Here is a 14,655-nt window from a genome sequence, read left to right as displayed (position 1 = left end):
TTAACTTTTAATGTAGAAAAGTTCTAAGTCTCAATAAAGTACATGATTTGAATATAAGTAATCCTACTCACATATGCTTAATTTATCAATACACTTTCAAGTTATGTAGGTCATGAAAAAGAATAAGATGTAAATTCAAAGTAAGTTTTTATACACATGAGAAAGGGGGTTGATTTCTATTCCTTGAATCTTAGTACTTGTAACATATAATTGAGGTAAATATCCAAAACCCTTATCCTCTTAATTCAGATGTTTATTTTGCTTTTGACTTTATTTTAATTTGAATTGATTATAGGCGAAGAAGAATCGTCTGATTCTTTTATCAAGAGACCAGCTCAAAAGAAAATACCACTAAAGAGAACAAATACAGAAGACATGTTCTTATCACAGGAACTTTTAAAATCATCTAACAGTAGTAAGTATTTTATTATCTAGATGTTAAAGTAAGTAAATGTAGAATTAAGCTCAATATTAGCTATAAGTATTGAGGTTAGTGAAATAAAGAATAATCCAACATTACTTATGGATTATTCATTGCTCTACCAGGAGATACAAAAAAGGTGGAATTTATGGTGGCAATTTCGGTAAACTTGGTGTAATTCGTTTCACCCCTCAGCACATTGGTCAACACAAAATCCCTGTCTTGGATCATCCACCCTACACATCCGACTTAACCTTCTGTGACTGATTTTTGTTCCCTAAAGTCAAGTCAGCTTTGAAAGGAACGAGATATTAGACTGTTGAAGCAGTAAAAGAAAAAGTGGTGAAAGTCATGAACAGAGTTACGGGAAATGATCTGCAGCATTGTTAGGCACAGTGGAAAATTCGCATGAAGTAGTGTAGAGATCAAGAAGGGGAGTACATTGAAGGAGATAACATCAAATTGTAAATACCTACAAGTGAAATCTGTTTTCTGCCTCAGTCCGGTTCTTTTCTAGCCACACCTTGAATATTTTGATATTGGGATTTGGGACAATAACCATGTGAAACAAGCAAAACTGAAAATAAAAACTAGTTGTAACTAACTTTTAAATTTAATGAAAAGGAACTAATTTAATTAATGAAGCATTGAATTTTTTATGGGTTACATCTATTATTATAAAAAAGCTATAACAATAAAGGAACGAGCACAAATTTAGTTAAAATTAACAATTATTAGTGTGTGCTTAATTTTGAGGTGAAAGTATCAAAAATGAATTAACTAGAACAAGTATTTTTTGTACATCAATCTTAAATTTGCTGTCGTGTGCTTGTTTGTTAATTAAATATATAACATGTGAACAGAAAATAAGTAGCATTTTAAAATTTCAGTGAAATTTTTAAAATAATTTTGTATTTACACGAAAGATTGTACTGTAAACTATTTTCCAACATAGTTTCCCTCATTCTTTAGGCAATTGTTGTAGCAAGTCACCAGCCTACATAATTTATAATTTCCACATGTCTACAGTCCAACATTTCTAACACAGTGGGGATATGAAAATGGTCTTGTTAAGAGCTTTTGCTTAATTTATTTCCTACACCAATGACAGAAAATGGATCAAGTCCTGTCAATATCATTCTTAAGCATTCTATCAGTGAGTATGGATACGAGTAAGATTAGAAGACATTTCAATAGACAAATTTGACATGTATTTTTCCTTATTTATTTCACCAGTGGGGATAGTTTATCAGCAGAATCTCTTTCTCATTCCAGAAAATTGACATTATCACCTCTCTGTCCGGTCTTATTTTGCTTTTTTATGGCATTGAATCATATCTCCACTGGGTTGACTTTTGTTCCATTTTGTGCATATTGTGAAGCTATATTTCAACTGTGGCTAAAACTGTTATTAAAATTCTAGCAGGTTGCTCCGAAAATGGGTCTATCTGTGTTTGAAAATTTACACTCTTGATACATTTATAATCCTGTGTTAAGATTTGTGGTACCTACCAAGTCTCTTTGGATGATATTCCTACTGCTTTAGCAATTTCTTACACTTTCTGTCAAGGATAGTACATGACTATTTTATGCACTTTTGCAATAATATATGAGGTGTGGCACATCTTGGCAACCAATATGCAGATAATTGTAAATTTAACTTTTTTGTCCACCAGATAAGAGTTGAGTATGAACGAACAGAGTCCCCCAGTGTGTTTTGAAAATCTGTATGAATTTATATTGTTTTCATACACTTTTTTGCTCAAATCTTGATTATTTTTTCCCATTTTCACAAATCAACACTGGAACTAAAACAGCAACAAAGAGACATTGCATCATAGACCTCCGCTTAGAGCAATGATGTATCATTGTATTTTACATGGGACCTAGTTATGGTAGTGTTGATATTTGGTGATGTTCTGAGGACTATTCTAGTTCACAAATTGTTCTGTAACAATTTTTAATGTTCAAGGTCAACCATCTATAGAATTTTGTTGGGTAATTCATTCATTCATGTAATAACATTACACTGAATTGTATAAACTGCTTATGAATAACAAACCAAGTTTATCATTTTATAAAGTTTTTTATTGTTTCTACTGTATTCACTTGTCTAATGGTAAAAATGAGCTTGATTCTTGTACTTATCTATAATGTTATTATTAGAGATTTTTTTTAAGCAAATGCACTTAGAAGTGTATTTTATTATTGATGTAACATATGGTAAGTAGCACGCTCATGTGATGCAAATTAAGTTACCTGTGTTATTCTCATAAAATGTTAATGAGAGTTTAATCTATTTTATAGGCATAAGTAAGTGTATGAATGTTTGTGTATAATCTTTAAAATGTACTTATTTTCAGTTGAGGAAGATGAACTTCAAGAGGAACTTCCATCCTTCCAAAAGCCACGTCCTGTGGAAGAGAAGGCAGAAGAGATGGAAGGGTCTGAGACTTCTTCCGTGTGTCCTTCCCCTGCCTTCCAGTTGACAGCCTTGGAAGGGAAGGTACTCTAAAGACCTATGATCTATAGTACAAATATTTTCTTTGTTTATTATTTGGTTATTTAATAAGTATTATTTGTTGACCAAGATGTAAAGATGTGCAATAGAAAATAACCAAGTGCTACAAGCATTGGAACAGGTTTGTTTTCAGTTTGAGTTTTCTCTTACTAGATTCCTGGTCAGGGTTTCAGCTATATCCTTCTTGTGGCAACATTTTAATAGTCAATTGAAGCAGAAACTTTAGAATGGTTTTTAAATATATCTATGTGAAAGGCTTAACAATGAAGTAGATATAAACTTAGTTGGACAAAATTCGCTGTATAACACAGCTTTTGTGTTTGCACCTGTGTATAATTGAGTAAGTAATTTATGTTGAAAGATACGCACAAATCTACCCAAATAATTGTCTTACTTTTTCTAACTATTTAGTGAATGACACTATAAGGCTAGGTAACAATAAACTGTGTTTAAATATTACAGCCTAAACTGTTTTTTTTTTTTGTTTTTTTTTTGTTAACATTTTGAATTAGTGTAGCGATACAACATTCATCAAAATATGTGACAAAACTCCATTTTAATGGAATGAGTACATTTGCTACTGGGCAATATGTGATTGACCTTACACTAACACCTCCTCGTTATGTCTTATCATTTCAGTAGTTAATCTCCACTGGATCAGGTTTTAATTGTAGCTGACAAGTTGTTGCTGTTAAAGTAATATCTAAGAGTCTATTGTGTAATATATTGTGAAATTCCGTTTACTTTCACCCAATGATGCAATGTTTGTAAAACACTTTTGGACGCCTTATATCATAAAGGATGCAATTTTCAGTGCTGTAAAATTTTAAGAAAATGTGGAATAAACTTTGGCTTCAATGCAGATATGAGATATGAGTAAACAGACTGTTATAGTTGTTGAAATGATTCAGCTGTACAATAAGGTGTCAAACGTGTTAATTTGAATTCGGAAATATTATTAGAGGAATAATAAACAATCTCCTGCCAAAAAATCTCTTTATTTGATTTAAGATAAATTTTTATATAGTTAACTGTTTTTTATAGCATTGTGTCCATTACAAGTGTGAGATTTTTTGTGGGAAAACAATAACTTTTAGTCTTTTGAGAGTTAACTTAAACATGCAGTCTACAGGTTATGCTTGCCAACTATTGAAACACAGTTTTTATTGACCATTATCTGTTTCTAGGATGTGAACAGATTTAACTGGAGTGCACCCACTACACCTTGCAAGGACTTTCTCAGTCCGAAAACTGTGACACCCGGTAAGATTATTATTTTAACTGTTTTATATGGTAGTTTGTAATTAATTTTGTTTGAAAGGTTGCTAATTCTTTCTTACTCGTTCTCACAGATTTGTATGCAAGGAACAGAAAGCAGGAGATAGTCACTCTTTCTAAAAGTGCTCAAATAGAATTAAACCCATGGTTTCTCTGTAATATAGACAGAAACGTTAGGACTGAGTTTTTTGGAATCACCCCATCACTATTTAAACCAGTTGATTATTAAATCACACATATTATTGTGTTTCTTAGGCAGTTTTCTCAATCCACTAACCAACTTATTATTTGTCCTCCTCTGTAGACTAATGGTTATAGTCTCGGCTCTCTAACCGAGAGATCACGGGCTCAAATCCTGGGGAGGTCCCAAAAATGTAATAATAACAAAAACCAGTGCACTTTGAAGCCAGCATAGCTGACGCTGAGACTTAAATATGATAAAAAAACTCATTATCAGTTGATTGGTTATAACATCCACTAACCAATTTAATGTCAGCTTATTTCTATATGATGGTTTCACTTGTAATACACTGAAATATAAATTTTAAAAAAAATTATTAATATGGGGAAAAATTTAAGAAGTTTTAAATAATTATCTCTTGTAAAAAAATTAAATTCATACTACTTTTCTGATTTTAGTTAGTCTGTGACATTTATGTATAAATTAAGAGAAAAATACACTTTTTGCTGCATAATTTTGTAATTGTCTTCTGTTCAGGAAATATTGTGTAATATTTTTACCATACAAAATTTTAGACTAAAGTTTTTTAAATGGATATTTTGTTGCACTTCTTTGTTAGGTGTTTTTATTTGAGCCATCGTTACTATGACTTTAGAATTTACAGGCTTACTTAATTTGTAAGATTAATTATTTGCATTTCTTGTGTGATGATGAACTTGTGTTTTGGTATTGTGGATGTATCTACTTATGTAGAATGATCACATGGTATATGTATAACCGGGTGTCTCAGAATGTGAAAGTCTTGATTAGTTTAAGCTTGACATCTGTCACCAAAAGAAATGCAGGAAATTGAATCAGATAGCGTTCAAACTGTCGTACTTAGTATTCTACACCTGTAAGAATGTTAGTAACATGCTGTCTGATGTGTAACAATAATATTAATCATTTAGTGAGTATATGTAAAATTCATTCCCTTCAACTTTTCACATCTCTGATTTTTAACAAATTTAAAGAATGTTTACTAAAATGAACTGACAGCTAATGATACAATACACAAGTCTTGGTTAGATTGTTATAATGAGTAATAATTTCTGTCTAATATGCAAATTACTTAATTTGTTAAGTCAGTTGTTAATTTATTTTTCTTAGAATCATTGTTCCAAATACTTTACTTAAATAGTGAATTTAATTAATGTTATTTATCAGTTAGTATTGAAAAGGGGTACACTACATTATTGTATATGATGGGGTACCCAAACAATCCAGAATTCTTTTCAAAAGCTATATATTTAATTTTTTATATGACAATTTTATCCCCTTTCAAAGTACTCTCCATTAAACTTTATATATTTGTCCAATAGGTGCTTCCACTGTTCGAAACACTTTTGTACTCATTTTCACTAATGGCTGACAGCTCTTTCTTCACATTTTTTTATGTTGTTTATATTGTTAAATCAGTCCATTCATGTTTCTTTTCATGCATGGAAATAAGAAAAAAAGGGTCAGGTGCGTAAGGTGCATGGAGCAGCATTTGTCAAAAATGGTTAACAGTGATGTCTGTGTGTGCATCAAGTGCATTGTCATGATGAAGACCCAGTTTCCAGTCTGTCACAAATTGGGTCTTTTTTGACAAACACTACTGAGAAATTTTCTTAAAACTTACAAATAAAAAGCCTTATTAAAGGTTTGGCTTGGAGGAACAACTCTGAGTGAAGTACTCCTCTCACAACAACAAAAATAAATGAGTATTGTCTTGATGTTTGATTTAACTTGATAACTTTTTTGGACGGGGTGACAATGTCGTATTCACTGGCTTGATTGTTGCTTTCTTTCTGGGTCATAACCGTAGCACCATGTCTCATTGTCAGTAATGACCTTAAATCAGAATTGGTTTCAAGTTATTCTTTCAAATCAGAACATTTTTCAACTCAACGTTCTTTTTGATTATCAGTCAGAACAAGAGACAAAAACTTGGCACAGATCTGTTTGGATAGTTTGACATCTGGAACGAGGCTTATCATAAATGGACTTGTCATCATTTTTAAAAAGAGAAAACCAATTCTACTCTTTAGTTTTTCCTCATAGCAGCATCTTTGTATGCTGTGTTCAACATTGAAACTGTTTCAACAGCAATTTTACCAAGCAGGAAATAAAATTTCACAGCTGCATGCTGTTCACTCAAACTTACCATTACAAAAAGAGGAAAGGACAAAACAACGACAGCAGAAACTCTCACTATAGAAAAACAGTACGAGCCAGGTTGAGGATCCAGGTAGCACAGGAATGGCGATGAGTTACACTACCGACACCTAGTGGCAAAAGTTTGTACTGCACAAGCCCTGCCAGGTATTCCAGGAACTTTTGGGTACTCCCTTGTATATTTTTGGCATCAATTTAAATTTATTGTATTATTATTTCCTTGGTGATAGTGTACATTTTGCATGTAAAATTGATGCTACATTTTCTATGACACCTTTATTTTTGAATGCTATTCTTATGAAACAACTGCTTTACATTATAATCTGCATAAATTGTCATAAAGATATCATATAAATGTCAGAGTAAACAAGTAATATTAGAATTACTCCTCTTTCATTTAAAGTTATATTAGATATTTTTGTTTTAATGGCAATGTTTGGAAAAACATTTTCAATTACAATATGATATGATGATACGAGTGGATGTAATATTAATTGTATTAATGGATTGGATGTTACAGTGAGAGGTCTTTTGCAACAGCTGATTGAGAGATCTCCTTCTGTTGGCTCCCAAGACTTGGAGAACCTCTGCTCTGGACAATTTGTATCACAGCCTGTACACGATGCAGAGGAGAATAACACTCAGGTACCTGTTATTACGTGCAAAAATATTTAATTATTTTTATGTGTAAGAGAAAAGGTTATGTTTTCAGATTATAGAAGTGAATCAAAATTTCAAACTGAATCATTATAATTTTTAGAAGAAAATTTAACAGAAACAGAAAGAAATTTAGAAAATTCCTTGAATTAAAAAAATATAGTTATCAGTGAATCCATTTATAAAATCAAATATTTTATTTATTTCAGTTCTTAAACAAAGAAGTATGATTAAAAAAAATAAACATATATATTCGCTTTTAAACATTGAGTTTATTATTGGGAGTAAGTAGTTCCCAGTTTTGCCGGTGGAGTGCAGCAGCTGCTGGAGCATAAATCCCTCAATAGAAAAACACAGTAATAGTTGTCCCCGCCTCCCGGTTGTTCTCCAAGCTGCAAAATGGCGGCGCACTACCCATGCCACTGCCTGTTTTGCCAGACACTAGTGCTACTGACAAACTAACTCGCCGGTTTAGTTCGTTCGCGGACTGCGAGTGGAACTGTTGTGCGTACGTTGTCAAATTGGTTTTTTGTTATTATATTATATTTTTATGAATGTGCGTTTCATTTTGATAGTGTTAGTGTATTGTTTGTTTTGGGTTAGATTTATTTGATATTTTTATCAGTGTACTTTTTTGTAAAATGGAAAACCCAGACGACCCAGATTTTCAAGACTTTGTACTCCGTGCTCTAAATACTTCATTTAGCAGTAATATGAATGATGAAGCTTTTGATAGCGACTTGGACAGGGTCACGCAAGGTTTACGCAAGGAGACCATTTACGTGTGCGAGACACGCACCGCCCAGCCGAACCTGCACCCGGATACGTGTTTCAAGACGTACCACACGTTGACGTTACCTTGAACACTGTGATGGCTAATTTTAGATCTTTTTATATCCATTAATGTTTTATTTTAACTGTAATATACATACTATACATATAATATACTATAATATAATATTATACACGATAGTAAAATTTCGTTAAATTTTGTGTATTTATAATAAACGTATTAAAAAAATTATACTTTTTTCGTCCCCAAAAGTCTTTTTATATGGTAGCAAACTCAAAAACAACATTAGCGTTGACTTTATGGGAAAAAAGATTTAGAGGTATATGTAGCGTTTGGGTATGGTGCGTCCAAATTGCCGTAGCACGGGAAGGGTTAAGAAACCATGTACTCGTGTTTCGCTACATAAGCAAACATAGGAATAAGTTAAATCTCAACGAAGACACAGGTGTTTTTAACTTCCTCAAACACAAAGAGATACAATTTACACTTTTCTGATGGAAGTTGGTAATAACCTCTTAAATTCTGTTTTCTAATTCCTCCAATGTATGAGAATTGGACTAGTATACATCCTCCTTTGTTTCAGTTTAAGCCTTCCCAGCCAAAGCCCAGGAAATTTTTAGTCCAACCACTCGTGAACAAAGTGGGGCGGTGCACCAACTTGCTTAAAAATGTGGTCATCAACGTTTACCCATCGTGATATTGTAGGCCACACATAGTCTCGAAGCATCTGTAGGTTGCGATCAGCATTCGTAGTGTCACACTGAAGATATGGACCAATGAGCTTTGTTGCTGGCATTCCACATCACACGGTCATTTTGAGATATTGATGCATTCTTCTGCTTTAAAAAAAACAAAACAAAATTGTCTACATTAAATATCATTGCATTAAAAAGCATTTGTATCAAAAGGGGGCGAATTTGTATTGAATCTTTACACAAAATATGAAAGACATGAAACCATAATTGCATTAATTCACTGTGAAACACCAAAAAGTTACTTACGGAATTCAGAATAAACTTTGGGAAATGCTGACTAAATGACTGTGCCTGCTGCATGATTATGACAGTCCTCATATAGCTTGTACTGTAAACAAACTTTTAAAACAGTTTGGATAGCTTCTTCAGTCTTATTATGCCACAATCTCGATCTTGCACTTAGTGATTTAAACTTTTACATTAAACCGAAACAAGATTTAATTGTAAATCCGTCATTGACATTGATAAAGTGAAAGAGTTAGTTAACATGATGGTATTTACCATCAAGTAGAGTTTGTCTGTAATAAATTAAATTAGTTTCTGTATGTTCAGGATTTCCAGCTGTTTCTGGCAGAGGACTCACAAGTTCCACCAGACCATGCTACTCCAGTGAAAATTCTGCCTGAAGCCCAGTAAGTAGATCAGTTAGTACTTGATTTATGTTTACGTATTTACGTCTAGTAGCAAAGTTAATGACTAGACATATCATATATTAATGAATGTGAAAGGAAATCTTACCATAATATGTGTAATTAAGCAGTTTTAAGTATTTACAAACTTTCTAAAAGAGTTACTGATAGGCCATGATTACATCTTCAAAAAATTTAAAGGTAGATGTGCTTTGATGTAGGATACATTTTACTTTATACCATGTCTATAATACGTAGTAAGAAGTTGTTTTATGATAGCTTATTATGGGCGATAGATGATTTGAAGAAGTATTTTGGAATTTTGCCATCATTATATGTTCTAAGAATAGAACACTACAATCTAAGGATTGGAATCTGTCATCTTCTTGATAGATTCAATCCATCAAAAAAACACAAGGTATAGCAAGCACAAACCAATATATGGCAATGGATTCGCCAAATGCAAACTTGACAACAGAACATGTTCGTAAAAGTCTCAAGCATACAACTGAGGTCCATGGTGGTAAGAAAAAGTATAAACCAATATATGGCAATGGACTTTTCAAAGTCAAACTGTACTAATTTACACATAATATTGTGTTTGAAAAGAACCAATTATTTGATCTTAATTTTAAATTGACTAGTGATTTCAAGTAGATGATTAGTGTTAAAAACATTTTTTGTTACATTTGTTCAAACTTACAAAAGGTATTGTTTGAAATAATTTAAATGAGTTTATGACATAGTTAAGTAAATATAGTGTAGTAAGTGATTAAAATATCTTTAATTATTACTAAAATAAATTTAGTGTGAACAAGTCATTATACATATAACAAAAATCACAACGCCCAAGTAATATTGCAGATATATTTTCTGAATTTTATACTTGTTAGTAGTCTGAAAGTAGTATGTCTAAATAAAATTTAGTTCTTTTAATAGCAGAATGGTTTGTACATCTTTGGTTTGCTTAATATTTTTTTATTACTTGGTTGCAGTTATTGTTAAATCAAGTTTTATGGTCAGGTTTATACTAACATGTTCTTTTACAGGAGGAAGAGTTTGGATGGGAAAGATGACATGAGATCATTGCTGGTTGATGATGATGAAGAGTTAGCTGATACATTAGTGAATAAGAAAGTGAAGAAACTCATCTTTTCAGGTAATTTGTTCAATTTTAAATACAATACATTTTAGAAATATGTGTAATTTATCAGGTTGCAGATGTTTAATGTAAATTTATTAGGCAATGTATTAAACTGTTAATAACAATAACTTCCAGTTTGTATATCAATAACAACGATGAAATAGCTGTTTTCAGCACATTTCAACCAAACTGCAAGTTTAAAAACTCATATCTAGGAAATTTGTGATCCAAATGTTTATACAGGATGGATACAAGTGTACATTAATTTTGGAATTTTAAAATATTATGAAAATAAAGTTATTTAACTTACCATTTAAATTTTTATATTTGACTGGGTGTTAAGCAAAATTCGGCACTGGTTGCGTAATGGATCTCTTATTCTTAATTATAAGGGTGTAACTACATGTAGCATGACAATGAATGAGCACCACAGTGTACAGAACTGATTAGAGCATGGCAATGTTTTTTTTTTTTTTGTTCTCTTAAGACAAGAAGCTTATAAATTGCGTTTAGTCTTATAAGGACCTTAGGGCTGCTTCCGTACTGGTAGGATATTCAGGGTGGGTAGGGGCTGCCTCCTATCGAGATCTATGAGGAAGAATTAGAGCACTAATCTCAATCTGAACCAGCCTCTCCAGTTAAAGCAGGCACACCCTTGTTGAGGCTAGCAAGAACCTCTGATACTAAGGGAACGAACCCTACGAACTCCAACAGTCATCTCCTGCAGTAGACTAGACCTATCGAATTACTCTTGCACCTCAGAATCTTGACATTTGCGGTTAGTGCCGCTCCTGGACATCCATAAGGTTGCCCAGATTTAAGTGACATCGGTTTTTGCTGTGTCCAGTGCTAGGTTCAACTGGAAGGTATAAACCAGTCAGGAGTGATCCCTGCTGGGTGTAGCTTGGCAACTTACTCACTACTGTGACAACTGATCATGTTTGGAGAACTGTAACAGATACTTTGTACCAGTTACTCGTCTGTCCACAAATCGATGTACCTGGACTGGTTACTGTTACAGGTACTTTTACGATATAGATACTTTACACATTTACCACCCTTCCTCGTACAAAGTTCTCGGACTAGTGTAGTAGTTAAAGTAAGTGGAATATGTACCTATACCATTTAAGAGTGCTCTGTAACATATGATTCTAAATCAGGACGAGTACATTTTGGTCTTGGTTACCTGTAATTACCTGGTACAAGTAGATGCCACTAGAAATAGTAAGATCTAACCTCATTTCGTAGTTGCTGTGTGATGGTGAAATAAAAATATTTAGCATTTTGAACAAAATTGAATTATTGCATATGAAGTGCCATGTAAATTAAAATAGTTATCAAATTTGAATGTATATATTAAATTATGATTTATTTCAAAGTTCCAACATAATTATTATTTTTAGTAGAAAATATAACATTAGGCAGTGCACCCATTCTTGTGTATTCTGCTGTCTGCCGGTTTTGGTGGTTGATCAATAGTGGCAAAGGGCTACAAAATGCTTGTGCTGAGGCGTTAATGTCATCTGGCTAGTAACATTAGATGGAAAAATAGTAGATAGTTAATCAAAACAAGGAAATATCTTGATTTTTTAAACAATATTTGACTTGAAATTTGTATATTCTAAGTTTATGTGTGTGCATTGGAACATAACTATTAGAAGAATAATGGTAGATTGGCAGTACATGCAAATTACTGATTGCTACAGTATGTTATATCTTCCTTTTTGTCTGTAAAACCATAGATAGGTAACCTAATTATTAAAAAATTATTGTTGTTTTGTAAATGATACTTTGCCTGCAGTTAGTATTTCTCTGTATTTATATAAACATGCATTATGTAAATTACCAATTATTTTTTGTCATACTTTGTGTAGTTACCTCACTGTTACTTAATTACAATTACAACTATCTATAAAGCCTACAGCAAAAATAGTTTTACAACCAGAAAATTAAATTTATGATCGTCCAGTGCTTATTAGTTTCAAAATGAGTAGTCGATCTCTGTTCGATGCTCGCTAAGGAAATATTGTTTGTGGATGATTTTGCAGATATTTTGTAAATGTTCAGTTAGGATTAATATTTTTGCAGTTACAGTTAGTTGAAATGGTTATTGTTATTTGTATTTGATAAACTGTAGCTATGTTATGTATTGTACAGTGATTGATAACACTTATACTAAAGCACTTACATAACTTAAATATAGTAATCAGTAGGTTAATAAAAAATAGTACCGGTACCATAAAGAATACTAGAACATTTTACACGTGGAAGGCATTTCAGTAGTAGGTGTTAACATAAGAACTACATCTTTGGGAATGGGTGGAAATGAGATATCTGAACCAGATTAGCACATGGCACAAAGTTATAACTGGGATTGAATATTTTAAAAAAATTAGGATGCTCCGTATCAGGAATTCAAAATTTAACATCAGGAAATCCTCATTAGTATATTACTTGCATTACAGATGATGAAGATGAAGGTGAAAACAGTCAGCAGAGGCAGGGCAATTTGGCGGAAAGCGATGTTGAAGACGAAGATGGTGAAGTAAACTTGCCTGCGGAGGAAGTGGACTATGATTCTGAGGAGAATGAAGTGGTCAAGACGGCCGGGGACTTCCTGGACAAGGAGGCAGAACTGTCAGAGGAAGAGTGGGAGAGTGAGGATGAGGACGAGAGAGGTCTGGACACTCTGGAGATGGAGGAAGCAGATCGGGAGCACATAGACCAGCGGCGACTTCAGCGAGAGTTGGGCCAGATGCACATGTAAGTAGGCCTTATTTACACTTACACAGTAGATTTGTGCTAGTCCAACACCCACAAATCCATATATTCGGTTAGTCAGAATACCTGTTAAGGAATAATTATTGAAATTAGTCCACATCCAAGGAATAATTATGTATAAATTATTGTGATAAAATTCAATAAAAACATTAGTAATAGATGCAATACTTTATTTCCATTCTGGTAGTTGTAAAAACAGGATTTGTAGACTGGTTGAATAACATCTCAACTTGTCAGTATTAATAAAATGTTGATATGTGTAGACTCGTGCTTTTGTCGTGGGAAGGGACAAGATATTATGTTACATTTGTGCATATATTCACTATTATTATATTTAATTAGATGTCTACAGAACAAAACATGTAACCCTTAAAATGACAAAGTATTACAAGTTATAAAGAATTTAAATTTCAAACATTTTACTACACTATGTTTTTAAGCATTAAATAGAATACAATTAACAAAATCCGTGTATCTAGTATTACAAGGCTTATTCAGAAATTATCTAATTAAAAAAAATTGCACCCATTGATGGACTACACCTTAACTCCAGTTTGGGGCATAAACTGCTCACCATTTACGATGAATCTCAGCTACTGAGTGATTTTTTGCCCAAAAAACTTGTAACATCATACACTTCACACTTAAATTTTTGACTATGGCTCTCGTGTACAACTGGACAACATACGAAGGTACGATGCTCCGTCTCTGGTCACTAAGATGTCTTTGACATGAGTTAGAAAGCAATAGATGTATACACTTTGCAAAGTCATAAATCATAATGCAAATTTATTATATGCAGTTTCCTGAAAATAAGTCTATCTATTCTCTTTCCGGAATATTCTTTATGATCCTCAATAATTTTTTCTTTTGTCATATAAAAACATTTAAAGGTACGAACGTTGTTTTATTAGAATATCAATATTATGTTTAAAGTCCAGGTGCCAATATCTGAGTAATCAGGTATATAAAAAACTACCAGGTATTTTCTAAAATTTTAAAATTGTATATATTCATTCATATTTGATTATATTTTGCATAACAAATAAAAGATTACAATCGAGTGTTGAAGGACCTTACAGAATGAACCGTAATTAAAGAGTTATCACTTATAAAAAGACAGTCGGATGACCCTTTTACCTTTTGACCACAAAGTCAAAAAAATTCTTCCTTGGACCAAGAGGAAGTTATATTCCAATTTTCAAGTCTCTAGGACCTTTCTCTTAAGAGTTGTTACACAGGCAGGTGAACAACACAATTTTAAGAAGGTTCTGTTAGGTCTTAAAAAATGTCTGT

At 32.6% G+C, this 14,655-nt stretch overlaps 1 protein-coding gene across 1 annotated transcript in view; it reads left to right on the top strand.

The window, feature by feature from the left end:
• The window catches only part of LOC124374137 (claspin-like), a 50,373-nt gene that overhangs the window by 16,301 nt on the left and 19,417 nt on the right, over positions 1-14,655 (top strand). Inside the window, exons 10-16 of the mRNA XM_046832416.1 lie at positions 296-415; positions 2,785-2,927; positions 4,130-4,205; positions 7,121-7,245; positions 9,358-9,437; positions 10,484-10,593; positions 13,044-13,341. Of these exons, the coding sequence (XP_046688372.1) occupies positions 296-415; positions 2,785-2,927; positions 4,130-4,205; positions 7,121-7,245; positions 9,358-9,437; positions 10,484-10,593; positions 13,044-13,341 (952 nt within the window). The remainder of the gene's footprint in view (positions 1-295; positions 416-2,784; positions 2,928-4,129; positions 4,206-7,120; positions 7,246-9,357; positions 9,438-10,483; positions 10,594-13,043; positions 13,342-14,655) is intronic.

Source organism: Homalodisca vitripennis, chromosome 1, assembly GCF_021130785.1.
Source record: "Homalodisca vitripennis isolate AUS2020 chromosome 1, UT_GWSS_2.1, whole genome shotgun sequence".
In the NCBI taxonomy this organism is placed as follows: Eukaryota; Metazoa; Arthropoda; class Insecta; order Hemiptera; family Cicadellidae; genus Homalodisca; species Homalodisca vitripennis.
Note: the sequence above shows the minus strand (reverse complement) of the source record. Positions and strands in the feature narration are given on the sequence as shown.